This window comes from Pseudorca crassidens, chromosome 4, assembly GCF_039906515.1.
Source record: "Pseudorca crassidens isolate mPseCra1 chromosome 4, mPseCra1.hap1, whole genome shotgun sequence".
Classification (NCBI taxonomy): domain Eukaryota; kingdom Metazoa; phylum Chordata; class Mammalia; order Artiodactyla; family Delphinidae; genus Pseudorca; species Pseudorca crassidens.
The window spans coordinates 250,240-274,750 of NC_090299.1; the positions used below are offsets into that span (position 1 = coordinate 250,240).

General features: G+C 48.7%; 1 protein-coding gene across 6 annotated transcripts in view; it reads left to right on the forward strand.

Moving 5' to 3' along the window:
- PCGF3 (polycomb group ring finger 3) overlaps positions 1-24,511 on the forward strand; it is a 61,413-nt gene that overhangs the window by 26,083 nt on the left and 10,819 nt on the right. For 4 of the 6 annotated variants that reach the window (XM_067734779.1, XM_067734777.1, XM_067734775.1 and 1 more), the window contains 3 exons: positions 5,080-5,190; positions 6,050-6,138; positions 14,582-14,719. In XM_067734779.1, the coding sequence (XP_067590880.1) occupies positions 5,080-5,190; positions 6,050-6,138; positions 14,582-14,719 (338 nt within the window). Of the gene's footprint in view, positions 1-5,079; positions 5,191-6,049; positions 6,139-14,581; positions 14,720-14,860; positions 20,262-24,147; positions 24,229-24,511 lie in introns of those variants that run through there. The other 2 variants (XM_067734781.1, XM_067734780.1) reach the window with 2 other exon arrangements.

The window sequence follows — 24,511 nt, forward strand, 5'->3', positions numbered from 1 at the left end:
AAGAATCTAATAGAATTCCCTCAGCGCCTTCTGAGTGACGACTGCTCTGGACTGAAGTCAGTATTTCTGTGTGCAAAGACATTTTCAAGGTGAAGTATGTAAGATCTCCTTACAGATGAACACGAGCGCTCAGTTTTGGCGCTAAGCAGCGCGCACTTTTTACCCCACTAAACAAACGTCATCCGCCGCCCGACAGGCGTCCATTCTTCTCGTTAGTGGCCGCACTGTAAAGTTCGTGCTCGGGTATTACTACTGTGTCTTTAACTTCGTGACTTCAGGTTTCTGGTGCCTCACCTAAGGAGCTTAGGAGTCTCCACTCGTCCCAACGACAAGTAAAAGGCAGAACGCACTGAACAATCAGCCGTTCTTAGATTGTAAGAGAGGAGGGTGCAGGGCCAGCCGCTGCCCCCGAGATGGGGGACTGACCACAGACGCGGGGGCACACGGCTGCCTGCCACAGACTCAGGACTGGAAACGCCCAGGAACCAGAGCCTGGGCAGGAGAGACTGGTCTGTGACTCAGGGGTCACTGAGGCTCCTGGTGGACAAGTCCAAGAGTTGAGACCTGCCCGGGGGCTGTCACAGCGGGCCTCGCGATGCTGTGAGGTTCGTCTCCGGGAACTCAACCAGGTTACCCCAGCAGGGGAGGGGAAAGAAATGCCCCAAGCCCTGGGCACATCTGAAGAAGACCTGACCTCTGGGGACCCAGTTAACCACAACCGTGCCTGCTGGGCTATTATCAGAGCAAAACTGGCCTGGGGGCAGGAAAGACCCAACTTCAGCCACCTTGTCCCGCCCGAGTGGGGAGGAACACCTGAGAAGCACGAGCGAGGTTCACAGTCCAGAGGCTCAGGCTCGCCGAGGACAACCGTGGTCAAGGCTGTGGGGTGTCCTGTCCCCGCCACCTCACCACGACAGCACTGAGGCCTGTTCACAGCAGTGCCTTTTACCCAGTGTCATGTCCAGCTAACAAGAAAAAAACGACGAGTCATGCTAAAAGGCAAAAAACAGAATCTGAAGAGATGGAACACACATCAGAACCAGACATGGCAGGGATGTTGGAATTATCAGACCGGGACTTAAGACAACTGTGGTCAACGTGCTGAGGGCTCTAATGGATAAAGTAGACAGCATGCAGGACATAAGGGGAATGTGAGCAGAGAGGTGGAAATCCTAAGGAAGGACCGAAAAGAAACGCCAGAGATCAGAGCCCTGCAGCAGAAATGAAGGTTGCCTTTGACGGGCTGATTAGAGTGGACACGGCTGAGGAAGGAACCTCTGAGCGAAAGGACATCTCGACAGAGTCCCTGAAAACCCAAAAGCAAAGGGAAAAGGCTGAAAGAACAGAACATCTAAGGCCTGTGGGGCGAAGGTGTGACACAATGGGGAATCCAGAAGGAGAAGAGAGAGAAGAACAGAAGAAATACTGAAACATTTTAACTGAGAGTTTCCCCAAATCAATGTCAGACACCAAACCACAGATCCAGGAAGCCCAGAGAACACCCAGCAGGACAAATGCCAGAGTAATTACACCTGGGCATGTCGGTTTCAACGTACAGAAAGTCAAAGATAAAGAAAAAAGTCCCGAAAGGAGCTGGAGGGGAGGGGTACACTTTACCTACAGGGGAACTGAGATAAGAATTACATCTGACCTCTCCTTAGAAACCTTGCAAGCAAAGAGTGAAGCGAGATATTTACAGTGTTGAGAGAAAAACCAGCAGCCCAGGATTCTGTACCCTGAGAAATTATCCTCCAGAAGTGAGAAGTAAAGACTTTCTCAGAGAGAAATTGGGGGAATTTGTTGCCAGTAGATCTACCTTCTAGAAATGTTAAAAAAAAGTTCCTTAGAAAGAAGGAAAACGATAAAGGTCGGAAACTCAGATCTACTAAGGAAAGGAAGAGCATCAAAGAAGAAATAAGTGAAGGTAAAATAAAGACGCTTAACTTTCTTATTCCTCATTTATCTAACAGATAACAGTTTGTTCAAGATAATAATGGCAGCAATGCACCGATATGTACGCCTGTGTACATATTGTATTGAACATGTATCTATTTCAGTTTCCTCTATAAAAATTCTGTTCTCTCTTCTGTTACGTAAGTACTGATGAAATGTCTCGGTTTTGATGTTCAGCTTACAGAGCCCCAGATATTCGCTGTCTGTGCTTCACAGCAGCGTCTGCCAGCCCCGGGCTAGAACTCTGTGATGTGGGACCCATCCTGTTCCTGACCCCGGGGAGGTGCTCAGTCTCTGGCCCGCAAGCCTGAGGTCGGCTGCAGGCTCCCGCGTGCCCTTCATCAGGCGCGGCTGCTGTTTGTCAGGGGTGGATGTTGGATTCCATCAGATGCTGCTTCTGCACCTGTTGTGATGATCCCGAGGTTTGTGGTGCAGTGGAGTACATGTGCCCAGGGCGGTGTTACTTTTTATAAGCCTTTCCTCCCTCCCCGAACTCACAGCATCCTAGTCTTACCACTATCATAACTTTCACCCCAAGATGAGGTCATGTTCTGTCTATAATGTTCTCATAACAGTTTGTTGTAGAGCTGCCCCGCATCCGTAAATATGATCTGTGTCATCTTTTCTGTTGGCTGCAAAGTATCCACTGAATAAATGGCCCACTCTCTTACCCCAGCGTAGCAGATAAGTTAGATTTATCTTGCGTGGCAGCTGTCAGTAGTGGATGATAGTGGTATCTCCAGTGTGGTGTTGAGAAGGGTTCTGAGGCTCTGTGGCCCTGTCTGGAAATGTCTTCTGGGACAGAATGAGTCTGGCGGGGAGTCAACTCTTCTTTTTTTTTTAATAAATTTCATTTTATTTATTTAATTTTTGGCTGCATTGGGTCTTCGCTGCTGCGTGCGGGCTTTCTCTAGTTGTGGTGAGCGGGGGCTACTCTTCGTTGCAGTGTGCGGGCTTCTCATTGCAGTGGCTTCCCTTGTTGTGGAGCACGGGCTCTAGGCGTGCGGGCTTCAGTAGTTGTGGCACTCGGGCTCCGTAGTTGTGGCTTGCGAGCTCTAGAGTGCAGGCTCAGTAGTTGTGGCACACGGGCCTAGTTGCTCCGCGGCATGTGGGATCCTCCTGGACCAGGGCTCGAACCCACGTCCCCTGCATTAGCAGGCGGATTCTTAACCACTGCGCCACCAGTGAAGCCCCGGGAGTCAGCTCTTCTGATTGGCCCAGTCCACGTTGTCAGACACTTAGCATTTAGGTTGTTTCTGATACTTCACTGTTGCAAATAAGGTTTTATCTTCTTATGCCCTTACCGGGTTATTTCCTTGGGATACATCACTAGCAGTAGGGACTTTTGGGTCAGCAGTTAAGTTTTAAAATATTTTTTATGTATATGCCGAGGTACTTTCCTGAAAAGTTATCCCAGTTGACATTTCTACACCTGTGTATATCTGACATTGAGTATTGTTATTTTTCAATCCTTTTTCATTCTTGTAGGTGAAAATTAAAGAAATGGAAATTAAAACCAGGTACAGGCAGACCTCGGAAATACCACAGGTTCGGTTTCAGACCGTCGCAGTAAAGCGAATGTCGCAATAAAGTGAATCACACAGATCATACACAAGTGCATGTAAAAAAGTTATGTTTACACTATACTGTGGTCTATTAAATGTGCAATAGCATTATGCCTAAAGAGCAATATACATCTTTTAATTAAAAATACAAAACAAAAAAAACAATTAAAATAGTAACATCAAAGATCACTGATCACAGAGACCATAACAAATAGAACAATAATGGAAAAGTTTGACGTACTTCGAGAATTACCAAAACGGGACCCAAAGTGAGCAGATGCTGTTGGAAAAAGGTGCCGACAGACTCGCTTGACGCAGGGCGGCCACAGACCCTCACTGCGTCCCGAGTGCAGTGTCTGCCCGTGTGTGAAGCGGCATCCTGTCCACCTGTCAGGTGAGGAGTCCCTCTTCGCGTTCATCAGGGGGGCTGTTACCTGCAGACCCCGCCCTCCCTGAAGGACAGACAGGAACGGGCTCCTACCACCAGCAGTGCGTTTCAGGGCTTCATTCCTCTGCCGGCATTTCTGTGACTGTTTAAGGGAAATGTTTCCTTTCAAGCTGATCCCAGATTTACAGACTCGTGGTTTCGCCGTCTTTGGTTCCAACGCCCCCGGCTCTGGGCTGGCCTGCGCTCATCAGTTCAGTTCTGAGAGGCCTCCCTCTTTCCGTCCGAGTCCGCTGCCTCACACTTTTAGTTTTTCCTGCACAATCAGATATTTTGGAGTGTCTGTGTGGGTCCAGGAAGCGACCAAGGCATGTTCCTGGCCCTTGCAGAGCTCGTGGTGTTTAGGCGAGACAGACGTGCAGGGGGGAGGTACCACCGAGCTTTCCTTGGTCACCTGCACATAAATCTTTTTCACAGCGTGACTTACACGTTATTGGTTTGAGCAGCTTAGGTTTAAATTTCCTTTGCTACCTCCCGTGTGGCCCTGGGCGGTGACCGTTGCTTCGTTACGTGCATGTGAACTGTACATCAGTAGCCACCTTGTGTCACGGAGTCGGCCCTTCCCAGGAATGTGCGAGGGTCCAGCCTGGACCAGCTGTCCTCTCGCCGCCCGGCCCAGTCCCCACTCAGTGGTTGGAGACCGACGGCCAGGGCAGGAGGCCGCGTGGTGCCCGTCGTCCCCGTTCAGTAGGGACCCTTCCCCTGTGGTGGGCGGCTCCGTGCCTCCAGGACTCAGCGAGCTGTGACCGCCAGCCAGAGACGCCAGGGAGTACTGGTTCCCCCCGTCGGGCACACCTAGGGGCGGCCACAGCAGCGGTGGGGACGGCAGCCCTGCCTGGGAGGGGCCCGCGGGGCTGTGAACGCGCATCCGGAGAACCGGCCGTGCCCCCACTTGGGGGGCCCAGGCCCCGACCCGGGACGCGCCCCACGGCCCACAGCTGGTAGCTGCTCCAAAATTTGAGGGGGCACGGTCCAAAGCTGTTATCTTCTCACGAGTAGAAGCCTTCAGACTTTTAATCCAAGCCTTCAGTTTTCTTCATGTGATATTTGTGAGCAGAATTTTAATGTGATCCATTGCCTACTTAAGATTAAGGATTATATATTAATTTTTAATAGCGGAAATGAGAAAACAGAGGGAATTCTACCACAAATTAGGCCTGGAAGTGCCTGGAGACATCAAGGGGGAGACCTGTTCTGCGAAACAGCACCTAGATTCCCATCGAAATGGTGAGTGAGCTGGGTTTTATTTGCTAGACCTTTTGCTAAGAGCCCCTTGTGTCCCTCCACTCCCCACACAAGTCCTTGACAGAGGTGTGGGCAGGCGTCAGTGTCACTTAGGTGGTGCTGAGAAATGGCGTCTCCGACCGAGGGGTTACGTGGTGGGCCAGTGAGAGGAAGCCTGAGGGGGTACCCGAAGGTGCCTGGAGGTGGGGTGTGGAGGGAGCACGGGCATGCAGACGGCGGGCCTCCCAGGGCTCTTCTCCCGGCTTTGTCTGTTTTCTCACAGAATGGCCAAACTCCACTTTGGCTATGACGTAAAATTAATGGTGCTTTAGAATCTGTACGTATCATAACAACTTATTTGAATCTTTGACGCCGTGGACCACACAGATTCCGAAACCCCTTTAGTCCGCCGTGTGCTTTTCTAACATCGTGAGCAGCAGGGAGAGGCTTGGCTGTCGGCCTGGGAAGCGGGGGCTGCAGACTGTGCGAGCTCGGGGCCCCCGGGGAGGCGAGGCCAAGAGGCAGCTAGGGAGCCAGGAATCCCGCCTTTCCCTAGGTGGGGTCTTAACATTTAAAGCCATGCCGGAACAGTGAGAGTTCGGGGATGGCTCGCTGCCTGGCGTAGTTGAGGCGCGAGGCGTCGGTGGTGCTGGGCTGGTGGGGCGCCTCTGCCCGGACACGTGCCACTGGCCCCGAGGGCGCAGCACGTAAAGCACCGTGGAGAGCAGCGCTCCCTCAGCTCTCACGTGTGCAAACTCTTAATACAGTGGGTTTTTATAGCGTTCAAGTGTACGGTAGAGTTAAAAAACAACGGTTTAACACGTTGGATTCAAGACCCAGTATTTTCTGTTTTTGCTAAAAGGAGAAACCAAAGCGGATGACAGTTCGAACAAAGAAGCGGCAGAAGAGAAGCAGGAGGAGGACGGCGACTACCACAGGAGCGACGAGCAGGTGGGCGCTGCCTCGGCCCCCGCCCTCCCAGGGCCGCTTCTCGTTTAACAAAGAAGGAGGCCGAGGGCGACAGGCAGTACAGACGTTAAAACGTCAGCAACTTTCTTAGTTTTTCCTTCCAATTCCTTCCTTTACTTACCTTTCTTTCCTTTTTTTTGGCCGTGCCGCGTGGCTTGTGGGATCTTAGTTCCCCGACCAGGCCAGGGATCGAACCGGGGCCTTTGGCAGGGAGAGCACCAAATCCTAACCACTGGACTACCAGGGAATTCCCATTCCCTTCTTTTTTTAATTGCCAAAGTAATGCATATTCACTGTGGAACATTTTAGGTATAAAAAGTTTAAAGTTCAGCCTCCACCCCCCGTGGGTATCTTCAGCTCCCCCCGACCCCAACCCCGGGTTGTCCTGTGGAGAATGTGGGGCAGGCATCTTCCATGCAAAGTAAGGTGAGAATGTAACCTTGAGGGCGCTATTCATATGTCACTTACTACATTATCAGATGAAAAAAGGAAAACTAAGTCATCACAGTGATGCTACAAAAGAGTTTGATAAAATCCCGTATCCACGTCTGTGGGTCTTTTTATTAGGGTACCTTGACTCGACAGCTACGGCAGTCGTCACACTTCATGATGGAACAGAGGTGTCTCGTGAGTGTCAGAGCAAGAAAATGTCCCTTCTCAGCTGTCACTCAGCATGAGTTGGGGGATCCAGCCCAAATAGTTAGGAGACGGGAGAACGTGAGCCGGGCGCGCCGTGGCTCTCAGATTACACGTCTTGTGACGTGGCACCTCGGACAGCGCAGGGAAACTGTTCGTTCGGGTGATGGGACCAGTGTGTCATAGTCAGACGCTGTGGGCGGCCTTGTTCACATAACTAATAAAAACGCTGAGGCCGCCTAACGAGAAATGTGTGAGGCTGAAACAAAGACACGCTCTTCTTATGGGAGAACGTAAGAGAAAACCGAATGGTTGGATGTTTCTGGATGGAAAGTTGGTGTCAGGTTCTCCCCAAATTAATCTCCGTGGTTGTGACTTTAACCGTTTATTATGAATAGGAATTTAACCAGTGGCTTCTGAGCCTCATCTGGGAGAGGAAAAGCTCGGGAATAGCCACGAAAACTTAGGGCCATTGGCTGTGTCAGGGTATACGTGTAGCACAGCCACCCACACACACTTACGCAGACGGACACCTCGGGAGACACTGCGGTTCGGGGCCAGACCGCTATATAACACAAGTTGGAATTTTGGGGGTTTCCCAGTGCGTATAAAAGTTATGTTTCCACCGTGCAGTAGTATGTTTAGTGTGTAGTTTCGTCATGTCTAAAGAACAACGTACATTGCTTAATTAAAAGATATTTTATTGCTAAAACTTGGTCATCATCTGGCAACACAGGGCTGCCACAAATCTTCAGTTCATAAAAAACACAGTATCTGCAAAGCACAATAAAGCAAGGTCTGCTTATATCCACCTTTCTATATATACATACATATTCTAATCAGTGCATATATATTTAATAAGTAAAACATGAGGATGTGTACACTTATATTTATTAAAGACGGAATTAAATAGTGTGGTTTAGGTATAAGAACAGAATAACGGAACCTTAATTTTCCAGTTTATATGCTTGTGTTGCTAAAACATTTCCACAAGCATCACAGGAGTAGACGCGCGTCTGTGTGGAATGCTGGGTGTGCTCAGATGCGTTTCACGTGAATGGAGAGAAGAATAAACATTGGGGTGAAGGACGCCCCTCTGGGGCCCGCGTGTCCCCTCTCCTGGGCTCTGATAAGTTACCTCTTGCTGGACTTGGAGGCCCCGCGGGATCTGGGGTCGGAGCTGCCGGCCCGGCCCTTCCAGGCACAGGGTGGGCCCTCTCGCTTAGCCCCTGCTCCGTCAGTGTTCAATCTCCAATGTTCGTGTTTATCGTTACTAATATTTCCCTTTTCTTTTTTACCCCAAACGTGCCGAAGATTTGTCTATTTGAGCGGTTGCTTTCAAGAGCCAGCAGCCTGCCCGGGGGGTGGGCCCCGCTGCATCCCTGTGGGGCGAGAGTCAGTGCCAGGCTGAGCGCCGCGCACCTGGTCTGTCACTGCTCTGAGCCGCGTGCTCTCACCAGATGGCTTCCAGTAACCAGGACGTTCGTTTCCTCAGACGTTCCCCTTCCTCAGGAGCGCGCCGTTTCCCCCGTTCGGAACTTGGCAGGATCCCTGTCCTGGGGAGGTCAGGGCTTTGGGAGCCCGTCTCTGCTACCATCCTGTGTCTGGTGTCCCACCTTCTCCTCCCACTCGGGGACCCTGCTCTCCACGCTGCCTCCTGGGACCCTGAGCCCCTGGGCTTCAACTTCGGACCCCTTCACAGCTGTTCTTCCCTTTTTCAAATAAGTTGTTCTGTTGTTACTTTAGTTCCAGGCCACTCCTCCCGAGAGCCTGCCCCCTCCATCCTCCAGGGCAGCTGCAGGCCCACCGGGCAGGGCCAGCTCCTTCTTCCTCAGCCTGTGCCGGGGGTGGGCTGCTGTTGATTACACAGGCGGTTTCGAGCGTGGGGTTGACCCCCCCACCTGCTGCCGTCCCCCCGCCTCCTCTCCGGCACCGGGACCCTGGCGGCCTATCTGCTCCTGGCTGTCCCGGGCCTGTTCCTTGCAGGACACTCTGTCCTTCCGGTGGCTTCGTCCACGGTGGGGCTCAAAGGGTCTGTGCTTGGGAGTCTGTTCAGCCGCCTGTTTGGCAGTGTCCCTGCCGCCCGCACCGTGGCTCCCTTGGGAATCAGGTGTCCTGCCGCCGGGAGCGGGGCGCCCGGTTGGTCGGCACCTGGCCTGCCCTTCCCCAGGACGTGCCACGCGCTGCCCGCGAGGACCCCCGCCCTGTGGGGCTGAGGCGCCCTGGGGTCGGGGCGCTCGGAGCCACGGGGTGGGGACGCGTGGGGCGTGGGAGAAGGGGAGAGGGTGGGCCCGGCCCGGAGCAGGGCCTGCCAGGTGGGGAAGGGCCCCGGAGCGTGGGCAGCGCGCGGCACAGGGCGTCAAGCGCTCAGCCCGGGAAGGGTTAGAAAGCAGCCGCGGGACTTGCTGGGCTCTCCAGAGACTGTTTACTGAGCGGGTATCCCAGCTGGGTGGTATGATGTAGCCACAAACCACAGGGCCCAGGGAACAGGTGTCTTTGTGCAGCTCCCTTTTCTCAGGTAAAATTATACTTTTGAGTTTTTTTGAGGTGCGTCACGTAGCCACTTCCTGTAGGTGCCGTGTGACACGGAACAGCTGTAGGACCGGCAGTGTGTCCCGTGTCACGTACATAGCACACGCCGCGGGGTGAGGATTGCACTGTTTTCTGTCTGATGCTCTGATTATTCCAGCCCTCACGGACTCCTGGGTGCTGGCCCCAGCCTCCCCGGGCACGTCCTCCACGCGCTGGATGGAAAGGTCGTTTCCTTTCCATCTCCAGCTCCCGGGGAGGTGGGTGTGGCTCTCTCGGTTCCTTTACATGCAGATCGCGTTCTGTGTCCGTGGGCCTGTGTGTTGGGTCTTTTGGCGTTTTCTCAGTCATTCTGCAGGAGTTGGCCTACACCTTTTTCATAGGCATTTGTTTAGTTTTGGTATCAAGGTAGTAAGTCTCAGAGCTGGGGATAGGCTCTCTTTTCCCATTTTTATTTTCTAGGAGAGTTTGTATGAGATTAAGAGCATCAGTTTTGTTGACTGTTTTGGTTAAACTTCCTGTATAAAGCCATCAGATCTTGGTTAATTCTTTTGGAGAGGGGTAGGAAGATTTTTAACCATCAATACAAATTAAATTTCCTTAATGATTTCAGTCCTACTCAAATCTTCTGTTTCTTTTTTAGTTCATTTGATCAGTTATATTTTTTCTAGGAAACTTTCTGTTTGGACTTAGGTTTTCAGCGCTTGGGGCATGAAACGGCCCCTAGAATTCTCTGCTTGTCTCCGGGCCTTGCCACCTGTGCACGTATTTCTCCGTCTCTCTTCCTGGCGTCACAGCATGCCTCCCGCTTTCTTGGTGGTTGTTGCCAGAGGCTGAACCACTTTCTTTTCTGCCAGTCTCTCCTTCCTTCTGCTCTTCCTACATTCCCTCTTGTACTTTTAATTTCTTGAGTTGAATTTTCATATAGTTGCCATTATACTGTTTGGTTCTAAATATTTTGAAATGTTCATTGTGATTTCTTTTTGACCCACTACTTATTTTTTAAAGTATGCATTGAAAATTTTGAACATCAAATCTTACTAAAAAGCTACAGTAATCAAGACGTTTGTTTTAGGTGTTAAGGTAGACTTTTAAGTCAATGGAACCAATTCTGGAGTCTAGAAATAAGCCCTTAGATTTAGGGTCATTTGGTTTTCAGCACGGGTGCCACGGCCCTTCACTGGGGAAAGGATAGTGTCTTCTTCGAGTGGTGCTGGGACAGTTTGACGGACATCCACGTGCAGAAAGGTTCATTTGTGCCTTGCCTCACACCACATACGAAAGTTAGCTCAAAATATAAGAGCTAGGGCTTCCCTGGTGGCACAGTGGTTAGAAATCTGCCTGCCAATGCAGGACACACAGGTTCGAGCCCTAGTCCGGGAGAATCCCGGATGCCACAGAGCAGCTGGGCCCGTGCGCCACGACTACTGAGCTTGCGCTCTAGAGCCTGCGAGCCACAGCTGCTGAGGCCCCGTGCCATGGCTGCTGAAGCCCGCGCGCCTGGAGCCCATGCTCTGCAACAGGGGAAGCCGCCGCAATGAGAAGCCCGTGCACTGCAGCAAGGACCCAATGCAGCCAAAGATGAAATAAATAAAATAAATAAATTGATTAAAATATATATATAAGAGCTAAAAGTTGAAAACCTTTATAGGAAAACATGAGAGAAACTGTTTAGGGCCTTGGGTTAGGCCTGTAGTTCTCAGATCCAAAACCAAGAACACAACTCAGGAAATAAAATTGATAAACTGACTTCATGAAATTAAGAACTGCTGCTCGTGGGACTTGCCTGGCGGTCCAGTGGTTAGGACTCCACACTTCCACTGCAGGGGGTGTGGGTTTGATCCCTGATCGGGGAGCTAACATCCTGCGTGCCGCATGGTGGGGCCAGAAACTAAGACAAATTAAACATAAAGCAAGCAGCACTTTGAGAAAAGAAATGAAAGAACTGCTGCTCTTTGGGACCTCTCTGCTGGTCCGACGGATCGGACTCTGGTCTCTCACTGCCGAGGGCCCATGTTCAGTTCCTGGTCAGGGGCCTAACGACAGTGCAGCCAAAAAAAAAAAAAAAAAAAAAATTGCTGCTCTTCAAAGGACTCTATTAAGAAAATTTTAAAAGGCCACAGACTGGGAGAAAATACTGGCAAATCACATTTCTGGAAAGGACTTGTATCTATAATATATAACTCTTAAACTCAATAAGAAGATAAACAGTCCAGTTAAGAAATTGGCAAAAGGTTTCAGTAGACGTTTCACCAAAGAATTACAAATGGTTAACAGTCGCGTGAAATGATGTTCAACAGCTTTAGTCATTAGGGAAATGCCGATTAAAACCATAATGAAGTAGCATTTTACACTCACCAGGATGGCTGCAGTCCCAAAGGCAGCCGCTGACAGGCGTTGACGGGGATGTTGACAAATGGGAAGTGGTCAGCGGTGCAAGGTGCTGCCGTGCACCTGAGTCTCACACCGCTTTACTGTGCGACAGAAGTCCGATGGGCAGACTGCGTCTTGTATGATCCCATCTATAGCCTGTCCAGGAGAGGCCGGTCCACAGACACAGGCCGAGGGGTGGCCGCCTGGGGTGGGGCGGGGTTGACCACCGAGGCTCCGAGAGTCTTTATGGGCTGACGGGACCGACCTCAGACTGGATGGTGGTGATGGCCGCCCACCTCTTTAAATGTACTAAAAATTCCTGAGTGGTATACTTAAAACAGATACATGTGCATTATACCACAATGAAGCGGTTAAAAAGTTACAAACATGCTTTATCTTGGTGCGTTTAAATAGGTAATACATTCATACAGTCCAGAGGTTAACATTGTGTGAAAGGTTTAAACGTGTTACCGTCCTGAGTTCCTCCACGTAGGTCATACTCCGTGGTCACCCCTGCGTTCACACAAACTGAGCCTCCTCGTCGGGTGACACGCCCGTAGTTGGGGAGCCTGTGCCCTCTCTACCTGGTCAGCACCTCTGACGGGCACGAGGCCTCTCCGGCTGGGGTACAGGAGTGCAGCCAGCGGCCCTGCCCGTGCCCACGCGGCTCCCGGTGCTGGGTTGAGGGTTCCGTGTGCGGCTGGTTCCTGCCGGGGTCTTGGGCCTGTTGCTTTGGCCCTGGACACAGACGCCCGTCTGGCCCGTGTGCCTGAGGCCGGCTGACAGAGACTCTGAGAGCCCCACTGCGCCGGAGACTTCTCCTTCTCATCGTTCTGTCAACTTAAGTTTGCTGCTAGGTGCATTCGGCTTTAGAAATGCTTCCCATCCTTAGGGAGTTTCTTCTTATTAAGAAATCTGTTTTATGTAATAACATAGCTCTGTCTGTTTTATTTTCGCCTGGTATTTGGTATTTCAGTTTTTTTAACATCTTTCTTAAATGTGACACTTTCTACAGCAGAGAGCTGGGGTTTTTTCAAAAATTGAATCAAAATTTATTTAACTGGCAAGTTATTTTACATTTACCACGATTGCTAGTAAAGTTGGGTTTGTTTCTGCTTTAGTTTGTGCTTTCCATTTGTATTTTTTATGCCCCCTCCCTTGAGTTCCTTCTGTAGAATTAATAAATTTTATTTAATCTCTTTTTTGCCTCTGACTAGCAGGCTGTATGTCCTATTTTTATTATTTTAGTGCTAATGAAATTCTAAAATGAATGCATTTTTTAAAAGTCCAGAATTAACATGAGTCTCTTTCTGTCCCTCCTAAACACACCAGAGCTTGCCTGCTGCCTGGGCGCCTCCTAAACCCCAGCCAGTCCATCCACTTCAGGCTTTTTCTTCCTGAGCTACATCTTCTCCTACTTACGTTCTGTTTTCGTTTGCAGATGACTTTATTCATTTCCACCCTGAATGATAATTTCGCTCTTCCTTCTTGTCGGCTGAGGGTCTGGGCTCAGTGGCCTGAGCGCCAGCCCTGCCTGTGGGCCCACCTCTGTGGCTGCCCTGGGCCTTGGCCCCCTGTGTTGAGGGGTCGCCATGTCTGTCTGGGTGCAGGTTTCCTCTTACTTCCTTTGTTTTGGGTTCTTTTGCTTCCTGAATTTGAGGCCTTATGTCTTTGATCGTTTGGGGGGATCCTTAGTCATTATTTCTCAAATTTTGCCTTTCCCTTATTTTCTCTTCTTTCCTCTGGAACTCTTGTGATGTGTTTGTTAGACTCTTTGATCTGTCTGCACGTCTCTTACCTTTCTTTTGTTTTCTTATTTTAATTGATATCTTTGCTCAAATTGATCTTTCAGAAAATTGATCTGCCTTCAGCTGAGACTAATCTGCGATTTGGCCATCCATTGAGTTTTTAATTTACGTGAATAGGTTTTTTATTTTTAGAAGTTACATTTGGTTATCTTTTGTACCTGCCTGTTCTTTATTCTTAGTGTGTTATGTTTTTAATTCCTACTTTCATGCCTCTAGTAGTTTTAGACATACATATTTCAGTTAATTCCTTTGTTAATTCTTTTGCCTGAACTTTGGGGGTCTGCTTGTGCCATTTTTTGTGGCTGTTGCGAGAGAATTACTTGCCTGTGAGTGAGGTGAGGTGAGGTATCTAAGGTGGGACTTTCTCAACTGTGGCCGGGGCTGTCCCTCCTCAGCACATTCCCTTCTGCGTCTGCCAGGCACCACCTGATCCTAGAGTCACTTTTCCTTAGTTTGTCGTCTTGAAGTTCGTGCCACACACCGAGTACTCTAATCCCACTGAACGCGATCTTCCAGGATAGAGCTGTGAGCTTCAGACTTTGCGCCTTTGCTCAGAGTACGCTGTTCTCTAGTGAGTTTGCTGTCTCCTTCAACCTCCTTTGGAGACCTTCCTCGATGAAGGGTCCGTGGTGCCTGCCGTGTGTGTGGCGTGTCTTTCCTTGTGTCTTTCCTGAGCACTTAGCACAGCCTCTGGGGAGATGCATGTGTGTCCCACCGGCCAGAAGCTTTTAGAACAGGATTCCAGTCTTTGTCGGTTTAACTCTGAGGCCAGCACATACTGCCACAATAAATAAATAATTCTCGGGTTTACTTTAAAGTACTATGCTAATAAGACAGAATAAATAGTGTTAGATTTTTATTTCACAAAATGGCAAATAGTAAACAGATTTTTAAGACAGTGTAAAAAGATTAAAGTGAAATTCTTTTTCTACGGTGTTAGGTCAAAACAGATTTATGATTTCAAAAAAGTCAGCGTTCTTAGACTTAATGGAATCCGTAGATACCTAAGAAAGCCTCCAGTGAGTAGCCCGGTAGGGCCCCCTTGATGAGCCTGCCCAGCTGTGTCCTTTCTCTTGCAGGTGAGCATCTGTCTGGAATGCAACAGCAGCAAACTGCGGGGCCTGAAACGGAAGTGGATCCGCTGCTCAGCCCAGGCCACAGTCCTGCACCTAAAGAAGTTCATTGCCAAAAAACTCAACCTCTCGTCTTTCAACGAGGTAAATAGAAGTTATAACCAGTCACTTCTTGTTTGTAAAAGTGATGCTTCTGAAGTTCTTCGGGTTTGTTTGCTTTTTACAGTCCTGTTTGGACATTTTCAATCAGAAAAAAAAATCTGCATTTGTTTTGCCTACCCCCAGATAGTGTGATAGTAAATAGCGGTGAAGACAGTGGAGGCCCAGAGCCCACAAACACGGGAAGCCACTGTTGAGAGAAGAGGAAATGCCAAGGGGGCTGCAACAAGATATGTTAAATATTTTCTTTTTTTTTTAAAATTAATTAATTAATTTGTTTATTTTTGGCTGTGTTGGGTCTTCGTTGCGGCGCGCGGGCTTCTCACCGCGGTGGCTTCTCTTGTTGCGGAACACGGGCTCTAGGCGCGCGGGCTTCAGTAGTTGTGGCGCACGGGCTTAGTTGCTCTGCGGCATGTGGGATCTTCCCGGACCAGGGCTCAAACCCGTGTTTCCTGCATTGGCAGGCGGATTCTTAACCACTGCGCCACTAGGGAAGCCCAGGATATGTTAAATATTTTCACCACAAAGAGAAGTTCTGTTCTTCAGTTTTGCAAACGGATGGATGGGTGGATGGGGATGGATAGGACGGGTGGGTAGATAGAGAAGATACTTCCCAGTTCCGATAAATGCTGAGAATAAAGTAAAACGTGTCCCCTAGTGGTGCAGAGCAGGGCGGTGCACAGAGGAGTGAGAGCACATCAGCTTAGGGGTCGTTGGGGAACCCTCCCGAGGGCGTTCACTTCTGCTCAGACATAAACTGTCAGCAGGAGCTGGCTGTGTACCAGCAGGTGTCAAGAGGAGGCACTGGGGGGCCTTAAGCCGGGGGCTTGTGGTGAGAACAGCCCTGAGGCTGTGAGGCAGGTGGGCTGCTGGGGTTCCGAGACGGAAGCAGGAGCGACCGGTTGAGGGGAGTCTGTGGCAGAAGTCCCAGGAGAGACAGGCCAGGGTAGTGCGGTAAGGATGGAAAACTGAGGCCGACTTCTCAGGTGGGCTGTAGAGAACAGTGGGTAGGACGTGGCCCTGCAAAGACGTGTGTCCACAGCCAACCCCGCAACCTGTAAGCGTGGTCTTTGCCAGAAAAAGGGTGTTTTCAGATATACTGAAGTTCAGGATCTTGAGATGAGATAATCCTGGATTATCTGGGCTGCCCCTAAATTCAGTGACATGTGCCCTCACAAAAGTGAGGCAGAGGGAAATTCGAGACACGCACAGAGGAGAAGATGGTGTGAGGACAGAGACGAGAGGCTGGGGTGATGCGGCCACAAGCCAGTGGATGCCTGGAGCCCCCAGAAGCTGGAAGAGGCAGGAAGGATCTTCCCCTGGAGCCTCCAGACTGAGCACAGCCCGGCCGGCACCTTGATTTTGAACTTCTGGCCTCCACATCTGTGAGAAAATGAGTACCTGTTGTTTTAAGCCACCAGGTTTGTGGTACGTTGTCATACCTGCCATGGGAAACCAAAACAGATTTCAATACCAGGAAGTGGAGTGCTGCTGTAACAAATACCTAAAAATGTGGCGGTGCCTTCGGATTTGGGTAAGAGGTACAGGTTGGAAGAATTTTGAGAAACACGATTTTTAAAAACCCGAATTGCCTTGAGGAGACTGTCGATATGAACGTGTCCATTAAAGGTGACTCTGGGGACGGCCGAGAGGGAAGCACGGAGCGTGGTGGAGAAAGCGCCCGTCACCTTTGAAGGTGCGTGTTGCACAAACAGAGTGTTGGTGGAAATAGGAGTATTAAAGATGCTACTGGTGAGAGCTCAGAAGGGAAAAAGGAGCATAGTATTGGAAATGGGGGAGAAAAGTGATTCTAGCTACACAGTGGCAGAAAACTGGCTGAGTTGTGTTCTGCGGTGTGTGGAAAACAGAACTTGGAAGTGGTGAACACGGATATTTAGCTGAGGACATTTTCAAGCAAAGTGCTGAAGACGTGGTCTGGTTTCTTCTTGCTGCCTGTAATAAAATGTCAGAGATGAATTCAGGAAGGAACTGCTCAACGAAAAGGAACCAGCACTTGATGATTTTGAAAAGTCACAGCCTATCCAGATTGCAAAAAGACGGTAATATTAGGAGTTTGACCGTTAGAAAAACATGCTCTGGAGAGAAGGCCAAGTGTGCAGCTGTTCAGCCTTTTGCTGAAGGGATTAGTTGTTTGACTCACGGCGGCTCAGCATCTCATGGCGGAACAGAGAGGAGTTATCCAGGAAAGATCTGCAGAGCCTGGACCTCTGACACACATGGGAGACGCACAAGGTTTCTAAGAATGTGCTGTCAGCAGAAGCACCACCAACTCGTACTGAAGGGGACAGAGACAGGAAGAAATGAGAGGCTATCAGACTTCCAAAATTCTGCGCGCGGGGAGTAGGCTGGTGGAGCTGCCAAGGTGAGCTACCGCTAAAGGAAAAGGAGGAACGGCTCCAAGGCAGAGCCCGGGGCCCAGAGGGTGAGGCCATCAGGGCCCAGAGAGCAGGAGGAACGGCTCCAAGGCAGAGCCCGGGGCCCAGAGAGCAGAACCTTGACCCACAGTGAGCTGTTCTCAGGTCTTGAAACCTCATGGAATTTTCCCTGCTGGATTTCAAACTTTATTGAGACCAGTGATCCCTTACGCCTTCTAATGTGTCTCCCTTTTGGACTAGGAATATCTATCCTGCCCCAGCCTTGTATTTGGAAAGCAGATAATGTGTTTTCTAGCTTCGCAGGTCCACAGCTGGAAAGGCATTTGCCCCAGGAGGCATCGTACCCAGAGTCTCACCTATACCTGACTCCTGTGATTTAGAAGATAAGATCTGGGACTTGGAGCTGATGGTGTGTAGATGAGATTTGGGGATTTGGAGTTGATGCTGGAGTAGATTGGGTCCCTTGGAGATGTTGGGGTTCGGTGAGTGTGTTTTGCACGTGGGATGGATGTGGATTTTGCTGGGTCAGAAGGCAGACTGTAGTATGTTATGTGGTGACACAGCCAAAAGATATGTCTACTTCTAACCCCCAGAACACGTGAATATGACTTTATTTGAAAAAAAAGATTTCTGCAGACATGTAAAGAGTCTTGGGATGAAGAGACCATCGTGTATTATCCAGGTGGGCCCTACATTCAATAACAAGTGTCCTTATGAGAGAAGGCAGACACAAATTGTCTCAATAGATTTAATTATACAAAGTATCTTCTCAGACCACAGTGGCATGAAGTTAGAAATCAATAACCAAGGGAAAACTGGAAAATGCACAGAATTGTGGAAATGAAACAACGCAGCTTTAAACAGCCAACGGATCAAAGGTTAGAAAATACTTAGAGAAGAATGAGAACAAAAACACCACGTCCCAAAACTAACGGGATACAGTGAAAGCAGTGCTAAGGGGAGATTCATAGCTATAAACACTTACCTTAAAGACAAGGAAGATCTCAAATCAACAACCTAAATTTACAACTTAAGGAACTAGAAAAAGAAGGGTAAGCTAAACCCAAAGCTAGCGGAAGGAAGAGAATAGTAAAGATTAGAGCAGAAATAGACAAAATAGGGAACAGGAAAACGATAGAGAAAATCAATGGTTCTTCAGAAAGGTCAGCAATGTTGACAGACTTGTAGCTGGATGAGCTAAGAGAAGACTCAAATTCTGTAATCTGAAATGGAAGTAGGGACATCACTACTGATTCTTCAGAAATAGGTTGTAAGAGATCACTATGCACAATTGTATGCCAACAAATTGGATAACCAAACGAAATGGACAAATTCCTAGAAACACAAAGCTATCAAGACTAAGTCACAAAGACGTGGAAAATCTGAATAGACATATAGCTCATAAGGAGATTGAATCACTAATCAAAATCTCCTAACAAAGAAGAGCCCTGGACCTGACAGCTTCACTGAATTCTACCAAACATTTAAAGAATTAATACCCGTCCTTCTCAAACTTTTCCAAAAGGTCGAAGAGGAGGGAGTGCTTCCCAACTCATTTCATGAGGCCAGCATAACCCTGATGACAAAGCCAAATAAAGACACTACAAGAAAAGAAAACTACAGACCAATATCCCATATGCACATTGATGCAAATATCCCAACAAAATGCTAACAAACAGAATTCAGTATATGTTAAAAGGTTTTACACACCATGCGCAGGCGGGACTTATTTCTGGAGTGCAAGGATGGTTCAGCATATGAAAATTGATTAATATAATTATGCCACATCAACAGAGTGCAGGAAAAACCACACGATCATCTCAGTTGATGCAGAAAAAGCATTTGACAAAATTGAATACCCTTTCATGATAAACACACTGAACAAACTAGAAAGAGTAGCCATATATGAAAGTAAAATAAAATCCATACATGAAAAAACCGTTCTGAATATCACACTCAGTGGTGAAAAAGTAAAAGCTTTTTCTCTAAGATAAGGAACAAGCCAGGGAGGTCCACTTTTACCCTTTCTAGTCAACATAATACTGGGAATCCTAGCCAGAAAAATTAGACAAGAAAAAGAAATAAAACACATCCAAATTGGAAAAGAAGAATTTAAAACATTATCTCTGTTTGCAGATGATATGATTTTATATGTAGAAAACCCTAAAAATTCCACACACACAGACATGAAAAAGAACCTGTCAGAACTAATAAATTAATTCAGCAAGGTAGCAGAATAGAAAGTCAACAGAAAAATCATATGCATTAGCTCAGTATCAAAAAAACAAACAACCCAATCCAGAAATGGGCAGAAGACCTAAATAGATATTTCTCCAGAGAAGATATACAGACTGCCAACAAACACATGAAAGAATGCTCAACATCATTAATCATTAGAGAAATGCAAATCAAAACTACAATGAGGTATCACCTCTCACCGGTCAGAATGGCCATCATCAAAAAATCTAGAAACAATAAATGCTGGAGAGGGTGTGGAGAAAAGGGAATCCTCCTGCGCTGTTGATGGGAATGTAAATTGATACAACCACTACGGAGAACAGTATGGAGGTTCCTTATAAAACTAAAAATAGAACTACCATATGACCCAGCAGTCCCCCTACTGGGCATATACCCTGAGAAAACCATAATTCAAAAAGAGACATGCACCCCAATGTTCATTGCAGCGCTGTTTACGATAGCCAGGACATGGAAGCAACCTAAGGGTCCATCAACAGATGAATGGATAAAGATGATTGGCACATATATACAATGGAATATTACTCAGCCATAAAAAGAAACGAAATTGAGTTATTTGCAGTGAGGTGGATGGACCTAGAGTCTGTCATACAGAGTGAAGTAAGTCAGAAAGAGAAAAACAAATACCATATGCTAACACATATATATGGAATCTTAGGGAAAAAATGGTTCTGATGAACCTAAGGGCCGGACAGGAATAAAGACACAGACGTAGAGAATGGACTGGAGGACACGGGGAGGGGGAAGGGTTAAGCTGGCACAAAGTGAGAGAGTGGCATGGATGTATATACACTACCAAATGTAGAATAGATAGCTAGTGGGAAGCAGCCGCATAGCACAGGGAGATCAGCTCGGTGCTTTGTGACCACCTGGGGGTGGGGTAGGGAGGGTGGGAGGGAGACACAAGAGGGAGGAGATATGGGGATATATGTATATGTATAGCTGATTCACTTTGTTATAAAGCAGAAACTAACACACCATTGTAAAGCAATTGTACTCCAATAAAGATGTTAAAAACATCAGATGCATTTTTGTACATGAGCAATGAACAATCTGAAAAGGAAATTACAGAACTCATTTCATTTATAGTAGCATCATAAAGAATAAAATACTTAGGAATTAACCAAGGAGGTGAAAGACTTGTACAATGAAAGTTACGAAAATTGCTGAAAGAAAGACAAGCACGTGGAAACACATCCCACATTCATGGATTGGAAGACTTAATATTGTTAAAATGTCAGTATTACCCAAGTAATCTACAGATTCAGTGCAATTCCTATCAAAATCCCAAAGATGTTTCTTGCGGGAAAAAAAAAAGAAATCCATCCTAACTTTTTTATGGACTCTCAAGGGACCCAAATAGCCAAAACAGTCTTGAAAAAGAGCCAAACTGGAGGACTTGAACTTACTCTAAAGATAACACGAATCAAAACTGTGGTGTTGGTATAAAGACAGACAGACTAATGGAGCAGAATAGAGAGCTCAAAAGTAAACCCTCACATATGTGGTCAACTGACTTTTGACAAGGGTGCCAGGACCCTTCAATAGTCTTTTCAACAAATGGTGCTGAGAAAACTGGATATCCACATGCAAAATAATGGAGTTTGACCCTTACCTAATACGATATACAAAAATTAATTCAAGGGACTTCTCTGGTGGTCCAGTGGTTAAGACTCCGTGCTCCCAATGCAGGGGGTCCAGGTTCAATCCCTCGTCAGGGAACTAGATCTCACATGCCACAACTAAAGATCCTTGCGTGCCGCAGCGAAGATCCCACATGCCTCAACTAAGACCCAGCGCAGCCAAATAAGTAAATAAATATTTTTTTTAAAAAATGTATCAGGGATATAAATGTAAAACCTAAAACAATAAAACTCTTAAAAGAAAACACAGGACAAAAGCTTAATGACGTTGGAGTTGTCAGTGATTGGTTGGATAGAATACCCAAGGGCACAGGCAACAAAAGGAAAAATAGACAGTTGGGACTTCCTTGAAATTTAAAAAAAAAATTGTACACAATGGAAGAAAGTATTTGCAAGTCATATTTCTGACAAGGAATTACTATCCAGAATATATAGACAGTTCCTAAAATTCAACACAAACTCAAACAACTTGAGTAGACATTTCTCCAAAGAAGATATATGAGTGGCTGACAAGCACATGAAAACATGCTCGGCTTCCCTGGTGGTGCAGTGGTTGAGAGTCCGCCTGCCGATGCAGGGGACACGGTTCGTGCCCCGGGCCGGGAAGATCCCACGTGCCGTGGAGCGGCTGGGCCCGTGAGCCATGGCCGCTGAGCCTGCGCGTCCGGAGCCTGTGCTCCGCAACGGGAGAGGCCACAGCAGTGAGAGGCCCGCGTACCGCAAAAATAAACAAAAAAACATGCTCAACATCACTAATCATAGGGGAAATGCAAATCAGAACTGTAATGAGACCCAGCCCACACCCAGTAGGATGGCTACCGTAGAAAATACGTCGCAAGTGCTGGTGAGGAAATGGAGACGCTGTCAGCCTGTGCACTGCTGGTGGATGCAAAATGGTGCAGCCGCTCTGGAAAACGGTGCGGGGGCTTCTCAAACACTAAACAGAGGGCTACCGTGAGCACCAACAGTTCCACCTCTGGGTAGACACCCAGAAGAGCTGAAGACAGGGTCCCAAGGGGATATTTGTACCCCCATGTTCGCAGCAGCGTTGTTGGCAGTAGGCAGAAGGTCATACATGAACAAAATGTGGTCCGTCCATACAATGAACATTCGGCCCCAGACAGGAGGGAAATTCTACACCCGCTACAACGTGGGTGAGCCTTGAGGACACGACGCCAAATGAAATGGGCTGGGCGCAAAGGGGCAAGCACTGTCTGATTCCACTATACAAGGTCCCTAGAGTCATAAACACAGAAGGTAGAATCAGGGTTTCCCGGGGCTGGGGACAGGGGGATGGGAAGTTATAATGGGGACAGAGTTACAGTTTTATAAGATGAAAAGTCTGTGGATGGATGTGGTGACAGGTGCACGTTACGAATGTATTTAATACCACTGAGCTGTGCACTTAAAAATGGTTAAGATGGTAAATTTTATGTGTATTTTACCACAATTTTTTTAACAATATAAAGGAATGAACTATTGATACCCACAGAGAAAAGAGTAGAGAGAGTTTTGAGACACAGAGTGGAAGGGCCACCTGAGGATGGAAGCAGAGGTTGGAGGGATGCAGCCACAGGTCAGGGAACCCTGGAGACTCCAGAGGTTGCGAGCCCGTGGACTCCCAGACTGAACTCTGAGGCTGCGTTTCTGGAGTTACACGTCCCAAAGTTATGGTGTTTCTATGGCAGCCACAGGAGTCACAGGTGCCGGACCCTTCTTCCCTTGCCCTGAGAGAGAAGTTTAGAAGACCATCTGGGGGCTTCCCTGGCGGTCTGGTGGTTAGGACTCAGCAGTTTCACTGAGGTGGCCCGGGTTCAGTCCCTGGTCGGGAACTAAGATCCTGCAAGCCATGCGGTACTGCCAAAAAAAACTAGAAAATATAAAAATAAAAGACCATCTGGGTCAACAGCATTTGTCATCAGGGAAGTGCAAATTACAACAGCAAGATCCACTCCACACCTGTCAGAGCGGCCGGAATCCAGAGCGCTGGCGACGCTGGGTGCTGAGCAGCAGGGACCCTCATCCCCACCGCTGGGAACGCAGGACGGTGCAGCCGCTCCGAAGGCAGCTGCGTGGTTTCTCACAAAACTAAACCCACTCTCACCATACGATTCAGCCGTCAAGCCCCTTGGTACTTACCCAGAGGAGCTGAAAACTTATGTCCACACAGAAACCTGCACGCAGATGTTTATAGCAGCTTTAATCGTAGTTGTCAAAACTTGGAGACAGCTAAGGTGTCCTTCAGAAAGTGAATGGATACGTAAACAGTGGCCCATCCAGACAAATATTACTCAGCACTAAAAAGAAAGGAGCTATCAAACCATGAAAAGACACGGAGGAGCCTTCAGTGCGTACGACTGAGAGAAAGAAGCCAGCCTAGAAGGCTGCCCACTGTGTGCTCCAGTTCTATGACATTCTGGAAAAGGTAAAACTGTGGAGACAGTGAAAGGGTCACTGGTTGCTGGGGGCTGACGGGGAGGGATAAACAGGCAGGGAAACGACTCTGTGTGACGCTGTCATGGAGGACACACGTCGTCATACGTTTGTCCAGACCCCCAGAAGGCACAACACGGAGCGTGAACCCTCATGTGAACCACAGGCTGCGGGTGGTGAGGGCGGTCATCGGTTGTAACGAACGTTTTCATCGGGGCTGTTGAACGTTTTCATCGGAGGCTGTGAGGTGGGGGCAGGAGATACACGAGAACTCTACCTTCTGTGAAATTTTGCGCAAACCTAAAACCGCTCTAAAAAGTCTTTTAAAACTAAAAAGGGAGAAGCTGTCTGTGGAGCCCATTACCTTCTTCCACTGAGGTGAAGGGGACAAACCTGGCCAAGAGGGGACTGATGTCGGGGGACAGCGTGCTCTCTAGTGAAGGCAGTCTGGGCGCCAGAGCCCCGTGACGGGGGCGCTGCCTTGTTGTGTGCGGACGGAGGCCCCCCGGTGCTCTGGGCCCGCTGGGGGGGTTGGGCCTTCCAGGCGCCGCTTCCCACCTGTGCTGCCCCAGAAGGAGGGCAGGTGGCCCTTCAGCGACTGGCGTGACCGCTGCGGCCCCAGAGACCATGTGTCCTGAGCGCCGAGCCCTTGGCCCCGCTGACCGAGGTCTTGTTCTCCCGTCAGCTGGACATTTTATGCAACGAGGAGATCCTTGGCAAGGACCACACGCTCAAATTCGTCGTCGTCACGAGGTGGAGATTCAAGGTGAGACTTTGGCGTGACGCGTTGTGTGTGATTTTCAGGGTCTGCTCAGGACAGCAGCTGCTTTGTGGGCACATCTGTTTCCTGGAGTTTAGGCCTAACGAGCAGACCAGGCACGGGGTTGTCAGGAATGCGGCCGTTCTGAAGCTGCATCGGCCTCAGAGTTGTGTGGTCGGGGAAGGCGTGGTCTCCAGGCCCTGACTCGCCCCACCCCTCCTGGTTGAGGTGACCGGCGTCCTGGGAGGGAGTGGCCGCTGCAGTCAGAGGACACGTCCCCTCGAGCCGC